General features: G+C 46.3%; 1 protein-coding gene, 1 long non-coding RNA gene and 1 pseudogene across 3 annotated transcripts; 1 reads left to right on the top strand and 2 right to left on the bottom strand.

The window, feature by feature from the left end:
* Window positions 1–6,629: 6,629 nt before the first annotated feature.
* LOC105881436 (large ribosomal subunit protein mL42 pseudogene) lies at window positions 6,630–7,368 on the bottom strand (annotated as a pseudogene).
* Window positions 7,369–9,352: 1,984 nt separating this feature from the next.
* Window positions 9,353–10,690, bottom strand: LOC105881489 (uncharacterized). Its single transcript, XR_012921351.1, has 2 exons — window positions 10,099–10,690; window positions 9,353–9,536 (listed from the first exon to the last, which is right to left on the bottom strand). It is a non-coding gene; the product is annotated as an uncharacterized LOC105881489 (long non-coding RNA).
* Window positions 10,691–10,825: 135 nt separating this feature from the next.
* On the top strand, window positions 10,826–19,532 carry FKBP4 (FKBP prolyl isomerase 4). Of its 2 annotated transcripts, none has more exons than XM_012783198.3 (10): window positions 10,826–11,129; window positions 13,193–13,337; window positions 13,751–13,893; window positions 15,089–15,209; window positions 15,479–15,635; window positions 16,271–16,361; window positions 16,461–16,544; window positions 16,817–17,002; window positions 17,551–17,790; window positions 18,751–19,532. In XM_012783198.3, the coding sequence occupies exons 1-10, from the start codon at window positions 11,025–11,027 to the stop codon at window positions 18,856–18,858; spliced, it is 1,380 nt and encodes a 459-aa protein (XP_012638652.1). In that variant the 5' UTR covers window positions 10,826–11,024; the 3' UTR covers window positions 18,859–19,532. The 2 variants fall into 2 exon arrangements, with proteins under 2 accessions (XP_012638652.1, XP_075863884.1); XM_076007769.1 differs by lacking the exon at window positions 10,826–11,129 and adding an exon at window positions 12,484–12,528.
* The last annotated feature ends 4,965 nt before the right edge of the window (window positions 19,533–24,497 follow it).

Below are 24,497 nucleotides of genomic sequence, written 5' to 3'. Positions count from 1 at the left end.
ATACTGGCAGGGATTCACTGTAAAAGGGTATGTGGGACCTTTTGGGGATGAGGGAAATGTTCTATATCTTGACATGTTTATCAAAACTCATTGAACTGGCCAGGCATAGTGGCTCACACCTATAATCCCAGCACTTTGGGAGGCCGAGGTGGAAGGGAGCTTGAGGCCAGGAGTTCAAGACCAGCCTGAGCAACATAGCAAGACCCTGTCTCTACAAAAAAATTTAAAAATTAGCCAGGCATGGTGGTGCACCTATAGTTCCAGCTACTTGGGAGGTTGAGGCAGGAGGATTGCTTGAGCCCAGGAGTTTGATGATGCCACTGTACTCTACCGTAGGTAACAGTGACATCTGTCTCAAAAAAAAAAAAACCTCCTTGAACTGTGCACCTAAAATTGGTAAATTTTAAACACGTGGATATTAAAAATTCATTGTCCATGAATATATATAAATAAAAAATAAATGAAAAAAATTAATAGCATGGTTGCACAACAGTGTGAATATACTTAATGCTACTGAACTAGTAGCCTAAAAATGGTTTAACATGGTAAATTTTATGTTATGTATATTTTGTCACCATTAAAATAAATAACTCCCAGGCCAGTCATGGTGGCTCACACCTGTAATCTTAGCACTGGGAGGCGAGGGGAGTGGATCGCTCAAAAAATTAGCCAGGCATGGTGGCACATTCCTGTAGTCTCAACTATTCAAGAGGCTGATGCAGGAGGATCGCTTGAGCCCAGCAGTTTGAGGTTGCTGTGAGCTAGGTTGATGCACTCTAGCCTGGGGGACAGAGAGAGACTCTGTCTCAAAAAAGAAGGAAAGGAAAGGGAAAGGAAAGGGAAAGGGAAAGGGAAGGGAAAGGGAAGGAAAGGAAAGGAAAGGAAAGGAAAGGAAAGGAAAGGAAAGGAAAGGAAAGGAAAGGAAAGGAAAGGAAAGGAAAGGAAAGGAAAGGAAAGGAAGAAAAAATAAACTTTTGAAAAGAGCATTTATAATAGTACCAAAGCCAAAAAATACCTAGGAATAAATCTAATAAAAGATGTCCAAGGCCTCCACACTACACAGACTCCACTCCACCATACAACATTGCTGAGAAAAAATTAAAGAATATCTAAATAAATGGAGGAATATATCACATTTATGAATCAGAAGATTCAGTATTTCAAGATGTCAAACCTCCCTAATTCAATGGAATCTCAATCAAAATCCCAGCATTTTTTATATACATTGTCAAGATTACTCTACAATATATATGGAAAAACAAAGAATGTAGAACGGCCAAGAAAGTCTTGAAAAAGAACAAAGCTGGAAGATGTAACTACCAGATATCAAACTTATATTCAAACCACACCAACTAAAATACTGAAATATTTTTCACAAGGATAGATTAAAACCAATGGAACAAAATACAGCCCAAAAGAGACATAAATATATGGTTACACCTGATAGATTACAAAGGAGCCATTATAGTTCAGATGGGAAATGATGGTCTTTCCATAAATGGTGCTGGATCAACTGTACATCCAACTATAACTCCCTACCTCCATATGTAAAATGAATTTGAGATGGATCATATATGTAAATGCAAAAGATGAAACAAAAATTTTTTTTAGATAATAAAAAAAAAAAAGGCTAGGTGCAGTGGCTCACACCTGTAATTCCGTCTCTCTGGGAGGCCCAGGCAAGAGTATCACTCAAGGCCAGGAGATCAAGACCAGCCTGAGCAACATAATGATACCTTATCTCTACAAAAATTTTTTAAAAATTAGCCAGACATGGTGGTGCACACCCGTAATCCTAGCTATGCAGGAGGCCGAGGCAGGAGGCTCACTTGAGCCCAGGAGTTTGTGGCTGCAGTGAACTGTGATGTTACCATTGTACTCCAGCCTGGGTGACAAGAGCAAGACTCTGTCTCAAAAAAAAAAAAAAAAGGAGATCACCTTCATGACAAGGGGATAGGCAAACATTTTTTATTTTTATATTTATTTATTTAGAGACAGAGTCTCACTTTGTTGCCCAAGCTAGAGTGAGTGCCATGGCATCAACCTAGCTCACAGCAACCTCAAACTCCTGGGCTCAGGCAATCCTACTGCCTTAGCCTCCCAAGTAGCTGGGACTACAGGCATGCGCCACCATGTCCAGCTAATTTTTTCTATATATATCAGTTGGCCAATTAATTTCTTTCTACTTATGGTAGAGACAGGGTCTCGCTCTTGCTCAGGCTGGTTTTGAACTCCTGACCTCGAGCAATCCGCCTGTCTCAGCCTCCCAGAATGCTAGGATTGCAGGCGTGAGTCACCACGCCCGGCCGGCAAACATTTTTTAAACAGGACACATACAAAAAAATCACCAACCATAAAAATAAATAAATATAATAAAAACTTAGGCCGGGCGCAGTGGCTCACGCCTGTAATCCTAGCTCTCTGGGAGGCCGAGGCGGGCGGATTGCTCGAGGTCAGGAGTTCAAAACCAGCCTGAACAAGAGCGAGACCCCGTCTCTGCTATAAATAGAAAGAAATTAATTGGCCAACTAATACATATAGAAAAAATTAGCCGGGCATGGTGGCGAATGCCTGTAGTCCCAGCTACTTGGGAGGCTGAGGCAGAAGGATTGCTTGAGCCAGGAGTTTGAGGTTGCTGTGAGCTAGGCTGACGCCACGGCACTCACTCTAGCCTGGGCAACAAAGTGAGACTCTGTCTCAAAAAAAAAAACACAAAAAAAAACTTGATGAATTAGACTTCATTAAAATTAAAAATATCTGTTCATCAAAAATACCATTATGTGAGTGAAAAGGCATGCCACAGATCAGAATAAGATTATTATTATATTATTAATATATAACTGTAAAGGCAAACCTTATCTATAATATATAAAGAAATCCCACAGATTAATAACAAAAGATAGACAATAAAATCTTTTAAAATGGCCCAAAGATTTGAACAAGTATTTCACGAAAGAGGCCCTCTAGATGGCCAATAAGGATATGAAAAAGTGTTACTTCATTAACTATGAAGAAAATACAAATCACATAGCACTACATCCCCAGGTGGGCTAAAATTAAAAGGACTGACAATAACCACATTTTGGCAAGAATGTGGAGCAATTGGCACTCTCATACACACTTGGAGGGAGGGTAACTTGATAACCACAACTTTAGGAAATGGGTAGTACCTACTAAAGCTAAACATAAGAAAAACCTATGACCCAGCAATTCCGTTTCTTAGATATACACCAAACTTAAACAAGCATTTATGTTTATCAAAAGTCATGTACAAGAATGTTCATAGAAGCTTTATTCATAATAGCCCCAAACTGGAAACCACCCCAATAACATCAACAATAGAATGGATAATGTGTGGTATATTCAGGCTATGGAACATTATAAAGCAATTAAAGGTAATGAACTACTCCTATATACAATAAAATGGATGAATTTCACAGACAGAATATGGAATGAAAGGAACCAGTCACAAATGAGTATACATTGTATGATTCCTCTTGAATGATGTTCAAAACAGATAAAACTAATCTGTTATGACACAGGTCGGAACAGTGGTTACTCCTGGAAATGATCATTGACTGGGAGGGAATGTGAGGAAGACTGTCAGGTGCTGGAATTTTCTGTATCTTGATCAGGGTGGTTCAAGATATTACTGCCAGAATAACCCTCTATGCCTCACTGGTCAGCCTGGGTTTTGTTCTAATTTTCTGTATGTGCAAGCTCCTTAAGGGAAGGTTACTTCTGTCATAGACTGTACACCCCACAGCCTCTAGTACTGACCCAGGAAACTATAGTGGGTGCTCACTAAATCTATACCAACTGGCCATTTGTAAGAAGTGTAAATTAGTGGAGGCAAGCCTTGAGGACAGGGGCTGAGGAATGTTCTCCAATGTTCTCCCTTTCCCTTCCCATGAGAAAGAAAGACAGGGTGGTTTGGGTGCCAAATAATTGATCGACAAAGCCTATGGCAAACCAAGAGCCCCTTCAAAAAAATAAAATAAAAAGATACCCCTCTTCCCCAAAAGTGCATGAGTCTATCCAGGAATAGATCTGGTCTATCCAGAAATCTATGTGAGAATTCCCACCCCTGGCAGGGTTTCCAGCAAGCTTAAGGAAATACCAGAATAGTTCCTCAGAGCAAGCAACTTGTAGAAAGAAGGGTTATGTAACAACCTATATATACAGCCCATGTGAAGGGTTAAAGTCAGAGATGTTCTGAGTACATATTTTGGCTAAATGCTGAAGGGATAAATATTAAAGTCAATATTTGATTAGACTAAAGTTGACTATTACCAACATAGAATGAACTTCCAGGATATGACAATAAATCCGAACTCTCATAAATTTTTATTATTAATACTATTATAACTCAAATGTTTTAAAGAGTAGATCGATCATAGAAGTTCGACAGGCCGGGCACCGTGGCTCACGCCTATAATCCTAGCACTCTGGGAGACCGAGGCGGGAGGATTGCTCGAGGTCAGGAATTCGAAACCAGCCTGAGCAAGAGTGAGACCCCATCTCTATTATAAATAGAAAGAAATTAATTGGCCAACTAATATATATAGAAAAAATTGGCCGGGCATGGTGGCACATGCCTGTAGTGCCAGCTACTTGGGAGGCTGAGGCAGCAGGATTGCTTGAGCCCAGGAGTTTGAGGTTGCTGTGAGCCAGGCTGACGCCACGGCACTCACTCTAGCCTGGGCAACAAAGCGAGATTCTGTCTCAAAAATAAAAATAAAAATAGAAGTTTGACATACTGAAGGAACAATAATTTAATTTCTCAGTAATGACAACTGCTGGATAGTTCCTGTAGTCACTACAGCACACATTTATGATATTAAATACATGTTTAGCCAGGCACAGTGGCTCAAGCCTGTAATCCCAGCTACTTGGGGGAGGGAGGCAGGGGCTGAGGCCAAAAGATCACTCGAGTCCAGGAGTTCAAGACTTGCCTGGGCAACATAGCAAGACCTTGTCTAAAAACAATAAAATAAATAAATAAATACATGTTTACTTTCAACTGAGGACAATGAGGGGGAACATTTTATTTTTCCCGAATGACAATCCATGTCCTAGTTGTGCTAATTATTAATAGATATAATGATAACCTAGACAAACACATGATTCTTAATCACACACATTTGAGGAAGGTATAAATAATGCTGAAATAGGCATTTGGCTATTTGACTCCCTGAAGAATGAGGCCAAAGACAAATTTCAGTGCACTCATACATACAATAGGATGAAGACTGGCTGCTTTTTATCTCCCCTAAGAGCAAAACAAAAATATATATTTTTGTCTGAAGCAAGAAATCAGATTTTATGAAAGAGAAGGAAAAAAACCTTTCTTTCATAAGGACAATCAACAAATATCCCGTCCCCCTCCCCTCAAGGAGATCAGATAATGGAAGGGCCCAAGGAAGTGTTAAAACCAAGTCTTTTTTTCTTTTTTTGAGACAGAGTCTCACTCTGTTGCCCAGGCTAGAATGAGTGCTGTGGCACCAGCCTAGCTCACAGCAACCTCAAACTCCTGGGCTCAAGCAATCCTCCTGCCTCAGCCTCCCGAGTAGCTGGGACTACAGGCATGCGCCACCATGCCCGGCTAATTTTATATATATGTTAGTTGGCCAATTAATTTCTTTCTATTTATAGTAGAGATGGGGTCTCACCCTTGCCCAGGCTGGTTTCAAACTCCTAACCTCCAGCAATCCACCTGCCTCGGCCTCCCAGAGTGCTAGGATTACAGGTGTGAGCCATCAAGCCCAGCCAAAACCAAGTCTTTATCTTCAAGGGGCTCTCAGTCTTCTTGGAATGACAAATATCATCATACAAAGCTACTGTAAGTTAAATAGTCAAGTTCATAAGCATTAAAGAGCAAAAGTCAGGCCCACGACTGTATTCCTAGCACTCTGGGAGGCCGAGGTGTGCGGATCGTTTCAGCTCAGGAATTTGAGACCAGCCTGAGCAAGAGTGAGACCCCGTTTCTACTAAAAAATAGAATGAAATTGGCTGGACAACTAAAAATATATAGAAAAAAATTAGCCGGGCATGGTGGCACATGTCTGTAGTCCCAGCTACTTGGGAGGCTGAGGCAGGAGGAACGCTTGAGCCCAGAAGTTTGAGGTTGCTGTGAGCTAGGCTGATGCCATGGCACTCTAGCCCAGGCAACAGAGTGAGACTTTGCCTCAAAAAAAAAAAAGAAAAGAAAAAGAGCAAAAGGCACAGACATCATTTAACATCAGAAGAGAAGCACTCCTCTGGAATTGGTGGCGCAAAGCCCTCTCTGGCACAGTGGTGATCAGTCTCAGGGTTGGAGACCTCCAGGTCTTCAACTGCACATTCCAGTAATAAACAGGTTGATGAAAGAAATGTGGCACACATACTAACATTTACCTACTTCCTATCTGCCATGCACTGCTCTAAGTACTTCACATGTTATAACCACTTAATCCTCAAAGAAAACCCTTATGCATTAGGTACTATCGTTACTGCCATTTTATTTTTATATGAAAAGACATTTTATTATTACTATTTTACTGTATAACATATTAGGGAATACACCAGATTACATTTCCCCAAATGGCAAATGAGGGACATTTCTCTCTGATTCCCTGAAGAACCTCAATATTATCTGTCCTTTGGAGGGTTCAGTTTCTTATGACAAGTGTGATACTGTCCACGAGGATACCAACGGTGCTTAGTAGTAAAGAACATTTTGCTAAGTTGTTCTATCATGGGTCCTTGCTCAAGGTTTTCACTTTTTTCTGCTAATCTGGTTTTCAGCATGTGATTATGTGTTTCTTCATTATTATTTATGCACAGGATCTGGTCGAGGGATAGGTTTTGTGTGTTCATATGGAATGTCCACCGAAGGGTGGTAGCATTCTATCGTCCTGCCATCGGATGTCAAAGCAAGCTCAACTTTGCAATTATAGTCATCTGGTAGAGAAGAATATGTAGATTTATGACAAACACAAGATAAAGCTCCATTTTGGATTGGAAATAAATGTTTCAAGATGGGTCTCTTTGATATCATCCATTTTACTGCTGCTGTGGCCATGGTGTTCAAGATGCTTATCAGGTAGTATGAAAAAAGATGTTTTAAAGAAGAACTGCTTTTAAAATCTGCTTCTAGGCACACCAATTTTCATTCCTTGACAGCTCCTCACCATGAGCCCACCATCTTGTTTCAATCCGGGTCCTATCATGACTGCCTTTTTAGAGATGAGGAAACCTTGCCCAAAGACTGACAGTGAGCTCAGTTATGAGCTGAGATTTGAACCTACATAAACCCAATCTACAGCCTGTGATGGCATTTGAACCCAAGTGAATCCAATCTAGAGCCTGTGAGCTTAAACTTTACACTATCCAGGTCTCCACCATGTACAGACTTCACATACAGGCCTATTTTAAAGTTATATGAAAATGGAGCTATCATCACTAAAATAAATAAATGTTTTATTAAATGTGGAGTAGTTCTTTTGGTCAGCATTATTTGTGTTTTCTCAATCAATAGACACCAAAAGTACCAGGAAATTATGTAACATTTTCTGGCATTACATTTTCAACACAAATTATACTGGTAATGTTCTAGCTCTTAGGTTGGGTAGTAGGTTCTCAGATTTCATTGTGTTGGTATGCTGTATAACATGTGTATGCATACATGTATTTACACATATTTATACACACATACTTATCTCACATTCTTTTGAATGATTCAAATACTACATAATTTTTTAAATGTTAAGTGCACTGGCAGCCTAAGAAGCTCAAAACATAAGCTGTAAAAACAAAAGGTTTTTAAAGGATGTGTAAAGGATAGCCTCAGAGTTGGGGAGATAGCCAGGTAAACTCAGAAAGGCTCATTCTGGCAATAATGAAGCTTTAGACCCAGCATGAGTCACCTACAGAGTAAGGTGAATGATAAAAAGTGGGCTCTCTTCCTCTTACAAAAGGAGAAATTTTGGAAGAATTTTTGAGTAATACCTGTTAAACTATGTTTAATAAGAATACTAAGGCCGGGCGCAGTGGCTCACGCCTGTAATCCTAGCTCTCTGGGAGGTCGAGGCGGGTGGATTGCTCAAGGTCGGGAGTTGGAAACCAGCCTGAGCAAGAGCGAGACCCCGTCTCTACTATAAATAGAAAGAAACTAATTGGCCAACTAATATATATAGAAAAAATCAGCCGGGCATGGTGGCACATGCCTGTAGTCCCAGCTACTCGGGAGGCTAAGGCAGGAGGATCGCTCGAGCCCAGGAGTTTGAGGTTGCTGTGAGCTAGGCTGATGCCATGGCACTCACTCTAGCCTAGGCAACAAAGCAAGACTCTGTCTCAAAAAAAAAAGAATACTAATTTAGGCCAAGTTCAGTGGTTCATTTCTATAATCCCAGCATTTTGAGAGGTCAAGAAGAGAGCATCTCTTGAGGCCAGGAGTTCAAGACCAGCCTAGGGAACACAGCAAGACACTATCTCTACAAAACAAAGGATTTTTTTTTAATTAGATGGGCGTGGTGGTGTGAGCCTATGGTCCTCGCTATTCTGGAGGCTAAGGTAGGAGGATCACTTGAGCCCAGGAGTTAGAGGTTGCTGTGAGCTATGAGTTATGATCTTGCATGCCACTATACTCCAGCCTGGGCGACAGAGCGAGACTCTGTTTCAAAAAAAAAAAAAAATACCAATTTAAATGGGCTGGGGAAGGGGTGAGAAGATGGAGGAATGAGAATAAAACATCTGTGCACTTTCTACAGTGAGTATGTGTGAGTTTTACCATCAGAAAAATATAAACAACCAGGAAAAATTCTAGAAACAATAAGGTCCTCCTCCCGAATTCAAGACCCCAATGCCTGTATCCCCCTCATTTACTGCTTCACTGAGTGGAGATAGAGCTTTCTCACTGGGAACCTTGGCCTCAGGCTCTTCCACCCAGTATCTCTGTTCTTAGCTCTCTGTCCGCATCTCCACCATAGTGCTTATCACATCAGAATAACGACCATTATTTACTAACCACTGGCTTAGAGGCTAACATGGTGCTTGATACAATACATTCATACCCTCTCTTTTCATCATCAAATAACCCTCACTCACACATATTACTAGCCCCATTTTATAGACAAGAAATTGAGACTTAAAGATTAAGTAACCTGTCCCAAATTAAACAGCTAGCACATGGGCAACCCAACTCTTTCCTTACACCAAAGCTCATGCTCTTTCCACCACTATTAAGTTATGTATTTATGCAATGGCAGGCACATCTTATAGTGCTCAATTAGTATGGGCTGAACAGAATTAAAGGAGTTGGACCAACACTGTCTACTTCCAATGAAGAAAAAGACGCAGAAGAGCATTACTCTAAAGGTCAACTCTTTTATTCCGACTTGTTTTGTCAAACAAATGGCCCTAGTATTAAAAGAAACTACCACACACGGAGAATCAGCAGGTGCATAAGCCAACCACAGGAGAAAACGGCCATCCCGCAAGCCAGCATGCCCCATCCTGGTTTCTTGGAGTTTGGGTGACCCTCCGCACTATTACTTCTGTAAAAAAAGAAATACATTTAACCCTACAGAAGCAAACCCCTTCCCCCACATCCCCTGAAGGTATCTCCAGCCCCTAACGAGACATTTCTTAGTTGTGGCTAAACTCATTTAGACTGTAAATTGCTGGAGAGAATGCTGGTTTTATTTCTTCTGCTTCACCTTCTAGTCAAGTTTCCTCAGAAGGAGCTATAATAATTAATCACGTTGATGATACTGAAATTTCATCTCCAGTAGCTCTTTCAATTACCTACCTAGATGAGGTCGTTTGCGTCCGACAGCACAGTGCCGGACAACTTAGCAAGAGCTCCCAAGAAAATGTTATTACTGGAATAAAAATTCATTCAGCCAATAACTATTTGACACCAAACCGGTGGTAAGTGCTGAACAAATCAGGCTCTTTGGGTCAAACAGCCATTATTAAGGTAACTAGCCACAAATTGGGACCCGCCACACACGCTGCCTGCTCCCCGGCGGTCAGTAAACACTTGGGAACCAAAGACTGAGAATATTCCTTCTGTGGACCTTTAGGAAAACGGAACGCCTAACTTCGTGGGTTCACCATTATTGTTGGCAAGCGTTAACCGAAACAGCACTCTTATCGACGGGGAAGATCCCCTTAGTATGTGCCCCATTTAAAGAGTCCTCAGCTCGGCGGATCACTTCTTGCAAATCGGCCGCTCCGAGCATCTCAAGAAGCCAAAGGCAGAACATCTGGCCGCAGCTGGGTCTCCCCGGCTCTGAGGAAAGCGAAGTTGCTTCGCCCCACTCTGTGCACCGGGTGGCCGCCGTCCACTCCCTCCTGCGCCCGAATTCCCTGTCCTCTGGCGCCAGGTCGCGAGGGCCGCCGCGCTCTCCGCCCGTCCCGCGCCGCGCACATCCGGCCGCCCGCCCCCGGGAACCCGCCGCGGCCGCAACCGCCGCGGCCGGTCTGAGCGGCCCACAGGCCCGCGTCGGGAGGGATGCCGGGGATCCAGAAGTGTCTGGAAGAATCCAGGCAGAGCGGGAAACGGGCGGGGGAGGGTCCGGGCAGAGCGCTGGGGGATCCCCAGAGTCCGAGGGTCCCGGGAGAAGGGGGAGGGAGCAGGCAGCCAGCCGGTGGAACGATCCAGAAAAAAAATCGTAAAAGCGCCTTCAGCACAAGAGCCCGAACCGGCTCAGCAGCCGCAGTCCTCTAGAAACTTCTCCACCCCCGCCCCCCGTCCCCGCTCCTGCCCCGGCTCCCGCCGGCCCCGCCCTCATGGCGGGTGGGACCAATCGCGCCCCTCGCAGCGCGTTCCCCTCCCACTCCCGCGCCCGCGCCCGTCCCGCCGCCACTGCGAGCGCCGGTAGCAGGGGCGCTCGAGCCTTCGCCCGCCCCGCAGTTCGCGGCCGCTGCGCCAGCGCCCGCTCGCCTGGCTGGCAGGCAGGCAGGCAGGCCCGGCGGGCGACAGCGCTGGGCTCGCGCCCGGTGTCCAGCTCCCGGAGTAAACGGCGCGCCAAGCGGCGATGACCGCTGAGGAGATGAAGGCGGCCGAGAGCGGGGCGCAGTCGACACCGCTGCCCCTCGAGGGAGTGGACCTCAGCCCCAAGCAAGATGAAGGCGTACTAAAGGTGAGGGGGGGCGGCCGAGGGCCTGCGGGGGCGGCCGGGCCCCGGGCGCCCAGCGCGACCGCCCTTCCGGCGAGCTCGGGAGCCCCCAACCCGGGCACGGGTCGGGGCTGCCGGCTCCGCAGCCTCTGGACCATTCCCCGGGTGGGTCGTGCACCGGCGGCCGGTGCATCGCCCTCCTCGACCGGGCTGCGCTGTTGGAGTGCGGAGGGGGCGGCTTCGGTGCGCAGGCCGCGGCATGGCCCTCTCCGGGGCCCTCGGAAGCCTGTTTCCGGGCCCCGGCCCGCAGCGCCTGGGCGCGGGCGGGGGGCCGAGACTGCGGCGCCAACTCCGGCGTGCGCGGTGCTGCGGAGAGGGGCGGGGCGGCCATCGGGCGCACGCGAGCCGCGGCTGGGTACGGGCTGGGGGCCCGGGCGCGGGCCTGCTCCGACGCCGCCCCCTCACCTCCACCCGACCTCGCGGCCCGGCCGAGCTGCTGGCTCCTTCCCTACCAGCCGCAGCCGGGAAGTCCCTGGGCCACCTTGTCGGTGGTGGCGCGAGAGCTCGCCCACCCTGGCAGTTAAATATTAGCTAGGAGGTGGAGCGGCTCCCGAAAGTGATTTCCTGGCCCAGAGGCCTTTTGTGCGGCTCGGCGCCCGGGCCTGGCCGCGAGGAGGGTTCTGGCGTGCTCCGCTCCCTCGGCGCCCGGGTCGGTGGAACCCCGCGGGGCGGCCGGTTCGGCCGGGCCCACTCCCTCTGCTCGGGGAAAACCGGGGAGCAGTGCATGCTGGGACCTGTAGTTCTCCTCCCCTCGCCCCCACTTAGCCCTCTGGAGTTGGGGCTTGGGGTGTGGGGCGAGGAGGAGGTGCTTTGCCTTGCAGTCTGCTGCTGAGTAACTGCTTGACTACAAATAGCCCGAGGAGCGAGGGGGAGGGCGTCTTGACCTGGGTCAGGACAACTAGCCACAGGTCAGAGCAGGTTCTGCCGAGAGTCCTGGATGGCGAAATCCTTAGCCTGCATTTCATGCCTTCACCCCATCCATTGTTTCTTCTCATCCTGACTTCCCACTGCTCAGTTCCCCGCGTGTGCCACCTACCTCAGGGAGCCTTTACCTGGTCTAGAAGTGCATCTGGCTTTGCCCCAGATACTTGGGACCTCATGCGCCTGCTATAGCAGCTCTTCCTGTAGGCATGTGGCTTTCCCCTCTCTCTCCATCATCCTGCTGCTTTTATATTATACAGGTTGTTATTGCAGGAAGTCCTTTTCTCTTTATATTCTTCACCCCTTCCCTTTGACTTTTCTATTTCTTAAGGTCTCTTTCCACTCTTTCATGGAAGTTTTCCCTCAGGTTAACCACAACTTATCAGGTAGCCCGTGGTGTCACCTTTTGTAAATGCTAAAGAAGAGAAACAGAAAGAAGCCTGTAAGTTCCTGGGAAATACTCTAGCCTTGAACTTAATTATCCTACCAGTAAGGACTACTCATGTCCCAAGTCAGAGTTCAGGGGCGGATGGAGAGCCTCTGGGCTTATCTGTAACATGATTTTTTCTTATACCTGTTTGAACTATTCTGTTCTCTTTGTTACCCGTATTCCTCTTGTTCTCCTTTCTCCAAACCATACCCGGATCAGATGACCACCGGCATTTACGAAAAACAAGGAAATGCAGCATAAATACTTCCCCCTTTGCTGCTGATAATAATAACCTTTTATTCAGCCCTTTAATGGTTTAATCTTCCAACAACTCTAGGAGATAGGGATTATCATCACTGGCTTTACAGTTAAGATCCAGAGAGTTTTAAAAGGCATCTCCATACAGTAAAAACTTTTTACCTCACGTCTTTTGTCTTTTTTCAAGCCAAGTCTTGCTGTACCTCAAGGGTGCAGGGAGGTTAGTCCACTCCTAGCCAAGTTACTAGTAACAGAATCATTTGAGGGTTGGTACTTGAATCTGCTTAAAAGTAGGCAGGGGCAGGGAAGGGTGGAAGCGGAAGAGCCCTTTATATTCCCTTCAGAGGCTTGTGGGCAGTTTTGGTGCCCCTTTCTGCCCTCATCCCTGGCGTACTCACTCTCTCCCACTTCATCCCAGGTCATCAAGCGAGAGGGCACAGGCACAGAGACGCCCATGATTGGGGACCGAGTCTTTGTCCACTACACTGGCTGGCTGTTAGACGGCACAAAGTTTGACTCCAGTCTGGATCGCAAGGACAAATTCTCCTTTGACCTGGGAAAAGGTAGGCATGGTTAGTGGGCTGGTAGGATAGGCTTCAGGCTATCACGAGCAGAAACCATATTCTCACAGGCTCAATGACCAGCGGTTTATCATAGTCCATTACTCTTTTTTTCTTCTACTACTCTGTAATGATATTGATCTCTATCTCCCTTTCTTATCACCTCTCAACACCTCACTCCTCCTTCAAGGGTAGACTGCATTGCTTCTTAAATTCCTTTGTAGGGTCAAATGCGCTGTTAGAGTTCTGAGACCAGACGGGACTTAATGCAACCAGGCATCTTACTTCCTGGTTCCTTTTCCAGTGAGTGTCCAGCTTCCCCATGGTGTGGTGCAGTAACGCTCTCTGGGAACACTGTTTGAGCCCAGAGTCAGACTCTTGATAAGGGGGTCCTGTTTGCCTCTCTGTACCTGCAGGTGAGGTCATCAAGGCTTGGGACATTGCCATAGCAACCATGAAGGTGGGGGAAGTGTGTCACATCACCTGCAAACCAGAATATGCCTACGGTTCAGCAGGCAGCCCTCCAAAGATCCCCCCGAATGCCACGCTTGTGTTTGAGGTGAGTGGCCGGCCACAGAGATCCAGGCAAAGAGCCAGGCCTTATCTCAGCCTGGTGGCTGGCTGCCCTCCAGCCCTTCCTGCCTCTTGGAGACAATGTAGCCAAGGCTGAGGGCCTGGCCTTAGGGGAGGAGGAGAAGTGGAGAAGGCAGCTAGCCATGCTGCTGCCAGGTAGGAAGGGGTAGCTGTGAACCCCCCTCCAGACTCAAAGTGTAGAGTAAAGGGTTGAGGCATCTTTATCTTGAGAGGGGTACCTGGAAGAGATGGGTTTGTCATTTTAACTGAAAGCGGTCAGAAACTGTGCACAGTTATAAATGACAGTATAGAATATTGGTAGTTCAGAGATGAGAGGAGAGAGAGATGCCTCTCTTGGGAGGTCAAGGGGTGAGGGAAGGCCTCACTAAAGAGGTGGAACTTGATACTGTTCAGTCCAAAAATGGCTGAGCCCATCAGTGGACATTTGAAGAATGTCCAGAAGACTTCTAAGAGATGGTACTCATTTCTAATGCCCACCAGATTGGGCTTCTAAAGTAGCCTGAATTAGGATTATTTGGAACATGTTCTTATTAAGTGGCGCAGGTAGCAAATATTTGCTTTCCTGAAGTTAACTTAAATTCGTATGACCTGCCTACCTCTACGGAAGCAGGGACTAGCACAACTCGCAAGAACTTAGCAAAAGTGCCATTTTGTCGAACTCCTCATGTAACTGCCCTTGAAGTCAGATCTAGTCTGGCAGTTACTAAGAACTCTCGGGACATGTTACTAAGTTGGTTTTTTGTTGTTGTTGTTATTGTTTTGAGACAGAGTCTCACTCTGTTGCCTGGGCTAGAGTGCCATGGCGTCAGCCTAGCTCACAGCAACCTCAAACTCCTGGGCTCAAGCGATCTGCCTGCCTCAGCCTCCCGAGTAGCTGGGACTACAGGCATGCGCCACCATGCCCAGCTAATTTTTTCTACATATTTCTAGTTGGCCAATTAATTTGTTTCTATTTTTAGTAGAGACAGAGTCTTGGTCTCTTGCTCAGTCTAGCATCGAACTCCTGACCTTGAGAGATCCGCCTACCTCGGCCTCCCAGAGTGCTAGGATTACAGGCGTGAGCCACAGCGTCTGACCTGGACACGTTACTAAGTTTGTATTTCACTGTTGATGAGTTAGTATGAGAAGAAATTGTGTCGTTTTCACCTCTTGTCCCACAGGTGGAGTTGTTTGAGTTCAAGGGAGAGGACCTGACAGAAGATGAAGATGGCGGAATCATCCGCAGAATACAGACTCGGGGTGAAGGCTATGCCAGACCCAACGAGGGTGCTGTCGTGGAGGGTGAGACAGTATAGTCTGGGATTTCATCTTGATTCTGATACTTAGGCCCTGGGTGGCTTTGGACAAATTTCCCTTCTCTGAGCCTATTTTCTCCTCCATAAAATGAAGGGCTAGACCGTACCCTGTTTACATCTCTCCAGGTCTGAGAATAAGATAGCGGCATCTTGGGGGCAAGAAGTGATGGGGTGATATATAGGTAGACTGATGGCATTTTTCCTAAGTCACCTGCCCTCTCATGCCCCTGGTACCTTGCCTCTCTTTAATGCCAGTTGCACTGGAAGGGTACTACAAGGACCAGCTCTTTGACCAGCGTGAACTTCACTTTGAGGTCGGCGAGGGGGAGAGTCTGGATCTGCCTTGCGGGCTGGAGAGGGTCATTCAGCGCATGGAGAAAGGAGAACATTCCATTGTGTACCTCAAGCCCAGGTAAGGGCTGGGCACTTTGTAGAGCAGGAAAGCACACCAAGTTCAGAGATGTGAATGTCCACAGTGAGTTGTATAACTGGCTATTTGTATCCTTTCCCCTCTATGTGTTCACTGCAACTCTAGGCAAACCAAACACACATCATTATGATCCCTTCAGTGTAATTAGAAGTGTGGCCACAATTGTCTACATTTCCTTGGATCGAAGCCTCATCTTTTCAGTCATAGTTGCTACAGATTCCCTTCTCTGCCAACATCAAGATTTTCATCTCCCATAATTCATTCAGTCGTTGCCATCATTTATTAGAACACATCCACTATGTGCCAGACACGCTGCTGAAAATTCCTGGGGATTCAAAGACATTGTTCCTGCCTTCAGGTTCTAGTTCATTGTTAGTGGGGTCCCATTTAAATAAGTAATCATACCACTGCATTGTTACGAGTTATTGGAAGGATATAGAAGAGCTTAAGGGACCACCTAATTGTGTGAAGAGGTCAGGGAAAATTTTGCCACACTGGAAACATTTGAACAAAGTCTAAAGGGAGGAAGGTACTTTCCAGGAAGTGGACAGGAAGCCTTTTCAGCCTGGAATAGGTTAAGGGCTGCTGAGATGACCCAAAGTTTTTTACCCCTTTAGCTATGCTTTTGGCAGTGTTGGGAAGGAAAAGTTCCAAATCCCACCATTTGCTGAGCTGAAATACAAATTACACCTCAAGAATTTTGAGAAGGTGAGTTTGTTTAGGTCTTCCCTATCCTGAAGTCAGATTCCACCCTGTAGATGACTCTGGGGTAGCTGACAACTTTGTTTCTCCCCTGGGGTGTGGCAGGCCAAGGAGTCTTGGGAGATGAGTTCAGAGGAGAAGCTGGAACAGAGCACCATAGTGAAAGAGCGGGGCACTGTGTACTTCAAGGTGAGCCAACAGTCATTGTCCTAAGGACACAGACTCCCAGGGAGGGCTGCTCTGAGCCCACCCTTCCCTCTGATGACTGAGATTATTTTCTGCTAAGAAGTGGACAGGTTGGCACCTGTAGTCTTCACCTAGTGTATTTGAGCTTACTGGTCTTGCCAGTGAGAGTCATGGAGGCTGGAATCTGGTGCCCATAGGTCACTGGTGTCTGCAGGGTATGGTAGCCTGTTGCCACTGAACCTGTGCTAGGTACCTGAGCCTCTCTCCTGTTCTAGGAAGGCAAGTACAAGCAAGCTTTGCTACAGTATAAGAAGATTGTGTCCTGGCTGGAATACGAGTCAAGTTTTTCCAGTGAGGAAGCACAGAAGGCACAAGCCCTCCGACTGGCCTCCCACCTCAACCTGGCCATGTGTCATCTGAAACTGCAGGCCTTCTCAGCTGCCATTGAAAGCTGTAACAAGGTGAGGCCCCCATAGAGGGCATGGGGGCAACATTCCCAGGCAAGGTTGGGTGAGTTGCCAGCATGTCTGAAACTTACCCTTGGTGACTAGGGTAGGGAAGTGGGTGGATGGGTGGGATCCAAGGTTATGGGCCCAGAGGCACAGATGTGATTAGTAAGCACCTTGGCTTGAGTGGTGGAAGGCAGTTGGCACAGAAATAGGAGGAAGCACTGAGTGGGAAGAACTACTTAAAAGTTTTCTCCCACTGCAGTTCTTAGCCTTTCTGTCTTACCTGCCTGTTTTATTCTAAAGAGAAAAGAAATGTCAGAGGTCCTTTTCTTTCATCCAAAGACCTGCTGTCCTCCCTCTTTGCCTCTTGAACTAAATGAGGTTCCTTTATAGACTTTGGTCCTTTCCATTTAATGCCCCAGGCCATATTTTTTCCAGATTGGAGCCAGCCATTTCCGTTCCTCCTCATCCTGCTGAGGGGCACCTTTGTAAATCAGCCTTAGCCAGATGAGCTGCAGGACCTAAGCTCTCACTGTGTTGTCTCCTCTCTGCATCCTTAGGCATTGGAACTGGACAGCAGCAACGAAAAGGGCCTCTTCCGCCGGGGAGAGGCCCACCTGGCCGTGAATGACTATGACCTGGCACGGGCTGACTTCCAGAAGGTCCTGCAGCTCTACCCCAGCAACAAAGCTGCCAAAGCCCAGTTGGCAGTGTGCCAGCAGCGGATCCGCAAGCAGCTTGCCCGGGAGAAGAAGCTCTATGCCAACATGTTTGAGAGGCTGGCTGAGGAGGAGAGCAAGGTGAGGATCAGGATTGGAAACAGGTGGAATGGCATCCCTCTGCTCAGCCCAGCTGGCGTGGGCTTTTTGTACCTACAGTTGTCTGTGCCAACCCTAGAAACCGGAAGTTGCCCTCTTGTCTGGAGCAATAAGGGGAAGCATGTATGTTCCCTAAGTAATAAACTCTGCTGATAGGTCTAGGGTTATTGTGTGATCAGAACTGGAAACCCACCCGTAAGTGTTTAAATAAGTAATATTAAATTCAAATTACACAAAGGATAGGTAGTAAAAAGTCTGCCTCCCCCAGAAGCAAATGATCCTTCTTGTATTGTTTGGTATGTCACATGCACAAGCAGACACATTTATGTTGCTTTCTCCCTTTCCCCTAACAGGAAACAACATACTCTATTACTTCCTATATTGTATTTTTTCAAATAATAACAGTTGGAAGCTTATTTTACATCAGTTTAAAAGAGCTTTCACATTGTCTCTTAGGCTTATATAGTATTCCATTGTGTGAATATAGTGGGGGTTTTGGGGGGTTTTTTTTTTTTTTTTTAGTCAAAGTCTTGCTCTGTTTCCTGAGCTAGAGTGCCGTGGTGTCAGCCTAGTTCACAGCAACCTCAAACTCCTGGGCTCAAGCGATCCTGCCTCAGCCTCCTGAATAGCTAGCTGGTACTACAGGCATGCGCCACCATGCCCAGCTAATTTTTTCTATATATTTTTGGTTGGCCAATTTCTTTCTGTTTTTAGTAGAGACAGGGGTCTTGCTCTTGCTCAGGCTAGTTTCAAACTCCTGACCTTGAGCGATCCTCCCACCTTGGCCTCCCAGAGTGCTAGGATTACAGGCGTGAGCCACCTTACCCAACCTACAGGTATATCTTTTAGGACAAATCTGGGAGAATTGGTGTATCCATGTAATTCAGGTAAAAATCATGTGCTTTTTTACTTGAGAATTCAGCTCCTCCTCCTTCCTTGCAGGCCAAGGCAGAAGTAGCTGCAGGAGACCATTCCACTGACACAGAGATGAAGGACGAGCAGAAGAACAACATGGCAGCGAGCCAGTCTCAGGTGGAGACAGAAGCATAGCCTCTCCCCAGCCCTTCTGTGGCTGCCTGCCTCCCCTGCTCCCTCCCCTGCTCCACCCTGTTAGTTTTGTAAAAACTGAAGAATTTTGAGTGAATTAGACCTTTATTTTTCTATCTGGATGGTGGTTTTGAGGGGAAGGGGGAAAAGGAGTGGGCTGGGGGGGATTGAGATAGGGGATAATTTTAGGTGGTGTCACCCCCTCTTCCCCACCCATTATACATGAACATATATCCATCCGCACATACTCATCAGAACATTAATTTATTTTGCTCCCTTTGTTAGGTCCATTTTTCCAATGGTAGAAGGGAGCAAGTGGTAGGGATGGAGTCTGATGTGAAACCAGGGTGGAGAGGGAGACTCCTGGGCAGCTGTTTCCTCATCCTTTTCCCCTCGTAGTCCAGTTCCAAACATGTGGCCTCCCATGTGGGTGCTAGGGGCATGGGATAAACTACTGCTGTGCCCATTACTTCTCTCTATCCCCTTCCTCACCCTAGATGGTGTGGCCGATGGTATCTTCTGGTGTCATGGTGACCACCCCTTTTACCCCCTTCCAGTATTTCCCCTGCCTTCTCAGCCAGGTTGTATCCCTACCCCCCTCAGCTTCTCTGCACGTTGCTGAAGGTCCAGGCTCACCTCAAGTTCTGTGCTTGAGCAATAAAGTGGAAACAATAAAACTCGGGTGTCAGGCAGCCCTTTCTGTTCAGCTCTGGTGGGTAGGTGTGGCTGGGTAGGGTTGGTGGGTAGGTATTAGCAAAATTATAGGTATTAGCAAAATTAAGTGGTCACCCACTTTCCCCAGTTTAGCTTAAATGCTGTATATAATGTAGACACCAGGGTTGGGCAGGAAACAGCCCACTGCAGGGCCTCTGGAGCTGGGACTTGTGCTTGTGGCCTCACCATAAGTTCCCAGCATACTCTCGACCTAGCAGCCTGGTGGTTTCTAATACCTCTGGTTTTCTTCCCTAACTCTTAGGAAGAGAAAAGTATCAACATCTAGAAGAGTGGGATTGCATGTTTCTTTTTAAGTTAGATTTCTCTCCTTCTGCCTACCTCTGATCCACAGAGGCTTCTTTGTGCATTCTTAGTTTTTAAAAAGGTAAAACCCCCAATATCACTGACCACCTCTTAATAAGATACTATTTACATTGATTAAGGGTAAGAGTGAAGCACTAGGCTGGGCACGGTGGCTCACCCTGTAGCCCTAGCACTCTTGGAGGCCAACTTGGGAAGATCACTTGAGGTCAGGAGTTTGAGATCAGCCTGAGCAAAAGCAAGACCCCTGTGTCTACTAAAAATAGAAAAAATCAGCCTGGCATGGTGGTGCATGCCTGTAGTCCCAGCTACTCGGGAGGCTGAGGCAGAAGGATCCCTTGAGCCCAGGAGTTTGAGGTTGCATTGAGATAGGGTGATGCCACTGCACTCTTATCTTGGCAACAGCAAGACTCTGTCTGAAAAAAAAGTGAAGCGCAGTGGTCATGCCCAACTTCCTTTTCACCCTTAACAGGAAAAAGCTTGTGCTTTTTTCTTAATGTGCTTTGACTCTTTCAATATTATGAGACCCTAGGAGAAGCTAGTGGCACAAGTCAGTCATGTCCAGCCTCCTCCAGGTCCTGGCTTCTGGCTAGAACCCATGTTTATGCCCTTACCCCTCTTATCTCCTACTGTGTGGGTACTCCAGAACTTTCTGAATAGTGATGGTAGTCTGCCTACCCACATACCTGTACAGTCCTTCCAGAAGAAATTCCTCCATAACTTTTTTGTGGAGGATTATTTTTTGTGTGAAAAAGTTTCACCAAGTCATATAGCATTAGCTGGTGCCCGAGCCAGGACTAAAATGTGGCTATTCAAGTCTCCCAATGTCACTGCTTGCTCTCTTGCTGGGCTTACCTCACAGTCCTGTGTTTGGAGTTTGTGTCTGGGTCCTTTTGGTATTTTGAAATTTGACTGTTGCCCCTCTAGCCAAGAATAGCAGCTAATCCTCATTAATCACTTACAATGTGAACCTAGCACTGTTCCATGAGCCTCATGAGTTAATCCTCACAGCCATCCTACAAAGGGGGTATTAATCCCATTTTACAGATGTGGAAACCAAGGCTAAGAAGTTAAATGGAAAGGTCTACTGGAAGGTGAGTTCTCTGAACTAATCCAAACTCTGCCGTGAGGTTATGTGACTGTGGGCAAGTCTTGAGCCTCTTTACTCATCTGCAAAAATAGTGAGATGAACAAATAGTGGCTCACACCTGCAATCACAGCACTTTGGGTGGCTGAGGCAGGAAGGTGGCTTGAGGCCAGGAGTGAGACCAGCCTCTGCAACATAGCAAAACCCTATCTCTACAAAATACTTTTAAAAAATTAGCCAGGTGTGGTGGTATACACATGTAATCCTAGCTACTCAAGAGGCTGAGGCAGGTGGATCATTTAAACCCAGGAGTTCAAGACTAGCGTGCCATGATCATACCACTGCACTCCAGCCTGGCTGACAGAGCAAGACCCTGTCTCTTTATATTAAAAAAAAAAAGGGCACTCTTAAGGTCTTTTCCAGATTTGAATGCTTCCGTAGGATTCTAAGAATTTAAAACTTATCTGGGCCGGGCACGGTGGCTCACGCCTGTAATCCTAGCTCTCTGGGAGGCCGAGGCGGGTGGATTGTTTGAGTCCAGGAGTTCGAAACTAACCTGAGCAAGAGCGAGACCCCGTCTCTACTATAAATAAGAAGAAATTAATTGGCCAACTAATATATATAGAAAAAATTAGCCGGGCATGGTGGCGCATGCCTGTAGTCCCAGCTACTCGGGAGGCTGAGGCAGTAGGATTGCTGAGCCCAGGAGATTGAGGTTGCTGTGAGCTAGGCTGACGCCACAGCACTCACTCTAGCCTGGGCAACAAAGTGAGACTCTCAAAAAAAAAAATTCATCTGGACTTTTGTAGAACACTAGAAATGAATAAATCTTGGTTCATGTAACACTAAAACTATCTTGTAGGATGTTTTGTTAAAATGGCTAAAAATAATCCTATGACATACTCAAGTCTGCTCTGGGTCAGTGCTCAAGTTCATTTCCCAATCAGTTGCACCTTCCCCACCAACACTTAAAATCTTTATATGTAGAGAATGTACTTGAATAAAGAAAACTAGTAGCAACCAGTGCTGTTAACTGCAGATTTGCAAATGGTCGGGGGGGGGGGGGGTTGGAAATGAAGTTTATCTTGTCCTAGTGCTGGTCCAACATCAAGTTCTATAAATTTTTATACCCTAAGTTCTCTCCATTGTACCGACACCCCCCCCCCAACATCACCATGCACTCTACCCTGCTATCCTACAAAAGACTCCTATCTTGCATTCTCCCCTGCCCTACCTACAGTTCATTCTGCACTGCATTCAAATCTTGTCCATCCAACTACTTAAATTACTTTCAGTGGCTTCTCATCTCATTTAGGCTAAACATCAAAATCCATGGACAAAACCCTGCAAGGCTTGACCAGGCTTGCCCCAAGAACTCCAGTGCACTTGGTATTCCATTTCACCAGCTACACCTCCCTGAGAGTAAAAGCTGGAGAATTGTGTATCCCATTTCAATTAGACAAGAAATATGTCAAAGACACTCTAGGCAAGACTAGTGAAAAGTAGTGCCTTTTTAGAAAATCCTTACTGGAAAATAAATGAACATTTCATGCCTTCCTCTCTTACGTCTTGATGGCTAATTTCCCTTTCCAAATGCAGAGCACCTCAGAACATTATAACTCAAGTTGCAATGACAATGAACTAAGGGCAGTACTGAATAAAGCCAATGTAAGAGTCAACAGACATTCTAAGAAAGGAAAACTTGTCTTTCTGGAAGTTGTTATTGCTGCCTATGGCTATAGTTCCCTGATTGCTTGCCAACGCCCGATAATGTGGATGTACTAACTATCCCCAGTTATGAAATCACCATTAATTTAGCATGTACTAAACATCATTATATCAGTTCGAAAAGCAAAGAAAGAATGAAAGGTTCTTAGGAGGGATGATCAAGAAAGCAATGCTTTCATGAACTTCTTGGGTCCTCCGGCTAGAGCAGTAGATTGGCCATACCCTACCCTCTCCCCCAAGATAGGCATGTTCCATTTCTTGGAATCTTCACTATTCCACTCTGAAGTGCATCAGACATAAAATGGCTCCTTTCGTATTTTTTTTAGGTGAAATTACAATTTAATATTGTTTTGGAGGTGGGGTCTTGCTCTGTCTCCAGGTGTTTGCCAACCCCAGACTGGAGTGCTGTGGCCCAATCATAGTTCACTGCAGCCTCAAACTCCTGGGCTGAAGCAGTCCTCCTGTCTCAACCTCCCAAGTAGCTGGGACTATAGGTACCCAGCTTAAAATTCACATTTTTAGGTAAAACAATATTAATCAGGCCGGACATGGCGGTTCACACCTGTAATCCCAGCACTTTGGGAGGCTGAGGCAGGAGGATCACTTGAGGCCAGGAGTTCAAGACCAGCCTGGGAAACACAGCAAGACCCCATCTGTAGAAAAGAATTTTAAAAGATGAACCAATTTAGGCCAGGTGCTGGTGGCTCACGTCTGTAATCCTAGCACTCTGGGAGGCCGAGGTGGGTGGATTACTCAAGGTCAGGAGTTCAAAACCAGCCTGAGCAAGAGCAAGACCCCGTCTCTACTATAAATAGAAAGAAATTAATTGCCAACTAATATATAGAGAAAATTAGCCAGGCATGGTGGTGCATGCCTGTAGTCCCAGCTACTCGGGAGGTTGAGGCAGTTGGATTGCTTGAGCCCAGGAGTTTGAGGTTGCTGTGAGCAAGGCTGACATCACGGCACTCACTCTAGCCTGGGCAACAAAGCGAGACTTGTCTCAAAAAAAAAAAAAAAAAAAGATGAACCAATTTAAAGCGAAGAATTCAGTGTCATTTGGTCTACTCACAACGTTGTACAACCACCATTTCTATGTAGTTCCAAAACACCTTCCTCACCCTTTGTGTTTTAAGCCCAATTCCTCACATTTAAGCTTGACAGACAGAACTTCTCATCCTTCTGTAGAGTCCTGAACAGACAACCCTGACAGGTTCTAGGATCAAAGCTTTCCAGAGTTGGAGGTTCTTTCTGATCAGGCCAGCCTTATAGACAGGGGTGAGACTCAAAGTGGACCTCTGAATAACAGCATTTCACTCAGAGCAGAGCTGCCCACACTTGTTCTGCCCAATTTCTAGGTCAAGTAAGTTTGAGAAACAGGTTTCTGTACTTCATGACTTTTAATAAACTAATATTCTAAGATGTACTGGGAATGAGAGAGGGAAGGGGAATGGTGATATAAGTCAAACTGAGCCCATTAGGAAGGCCTGGGCCCTGCCCCTGAGTGGTGATGCTCTAGGCATCATGTGCTGAAAGAGCTTTGAGGGTCCCGTATCTTACCGGGGCATTGTGGGTAGACACAACTGGGGTAGGGGCACTCTGTCCACTGTTGGAGGATGAAGTGGAAAGAATCAGTTTAACCACCTCCCACCCCCCCCCCCCACCAATCCCCTGCCATGAAGCTTCTACTGAAGCTATTGTTTGTCTGGTTTGTAAAGAATATGCCACCCACACAACCATATCGATGTCACCTAAGCAGGAAGGTAGCCTGGTTGGACAGTTCTGGGGCATAAGC

Source organism: Microcebus murinus, chromosome 10 (assembly GCF_040939455.1).
Source record: "Microcebus murinus isolate Inina chromosome 10, M.murinus_Inina_mat1.0, whole genome shotgun sequence".
NCBI lineage: Eukaryota > Metazoa > Chordata > Mammalia > Primates > Cheirogaleidae > Microcebus > Microcebus murinus.
The sequence above is the reverse complement of the archived record's forward strand: the minus strand, read 5'-3'. Positions and strand labels throughout refer to the sequence as shown.

Coding starts and splice junctions, on each gene's coding strand:
- FKBP4 (XM_012783198.3), top strand. CDS start 11,025: ATGACCGCTGAGGAGATGAAGGCGGCCGAGAGCGGGGCGCAGTCGACA. Junction 11,130..13,192: donor AAGATGAAGGCGTACTAAAG/GTGAGGGGGGGC, acceptor ACTTCATCCCAG/GTCATCAAGCGAGAGGGCAC. Junction 16,545..16,816: donor GGGGCACTGTGTACTTCAAG/GTGAGCCAACAG, acceptor CTCCTGTTCTAG/GAAGGCAAGTACAAGCAAGC.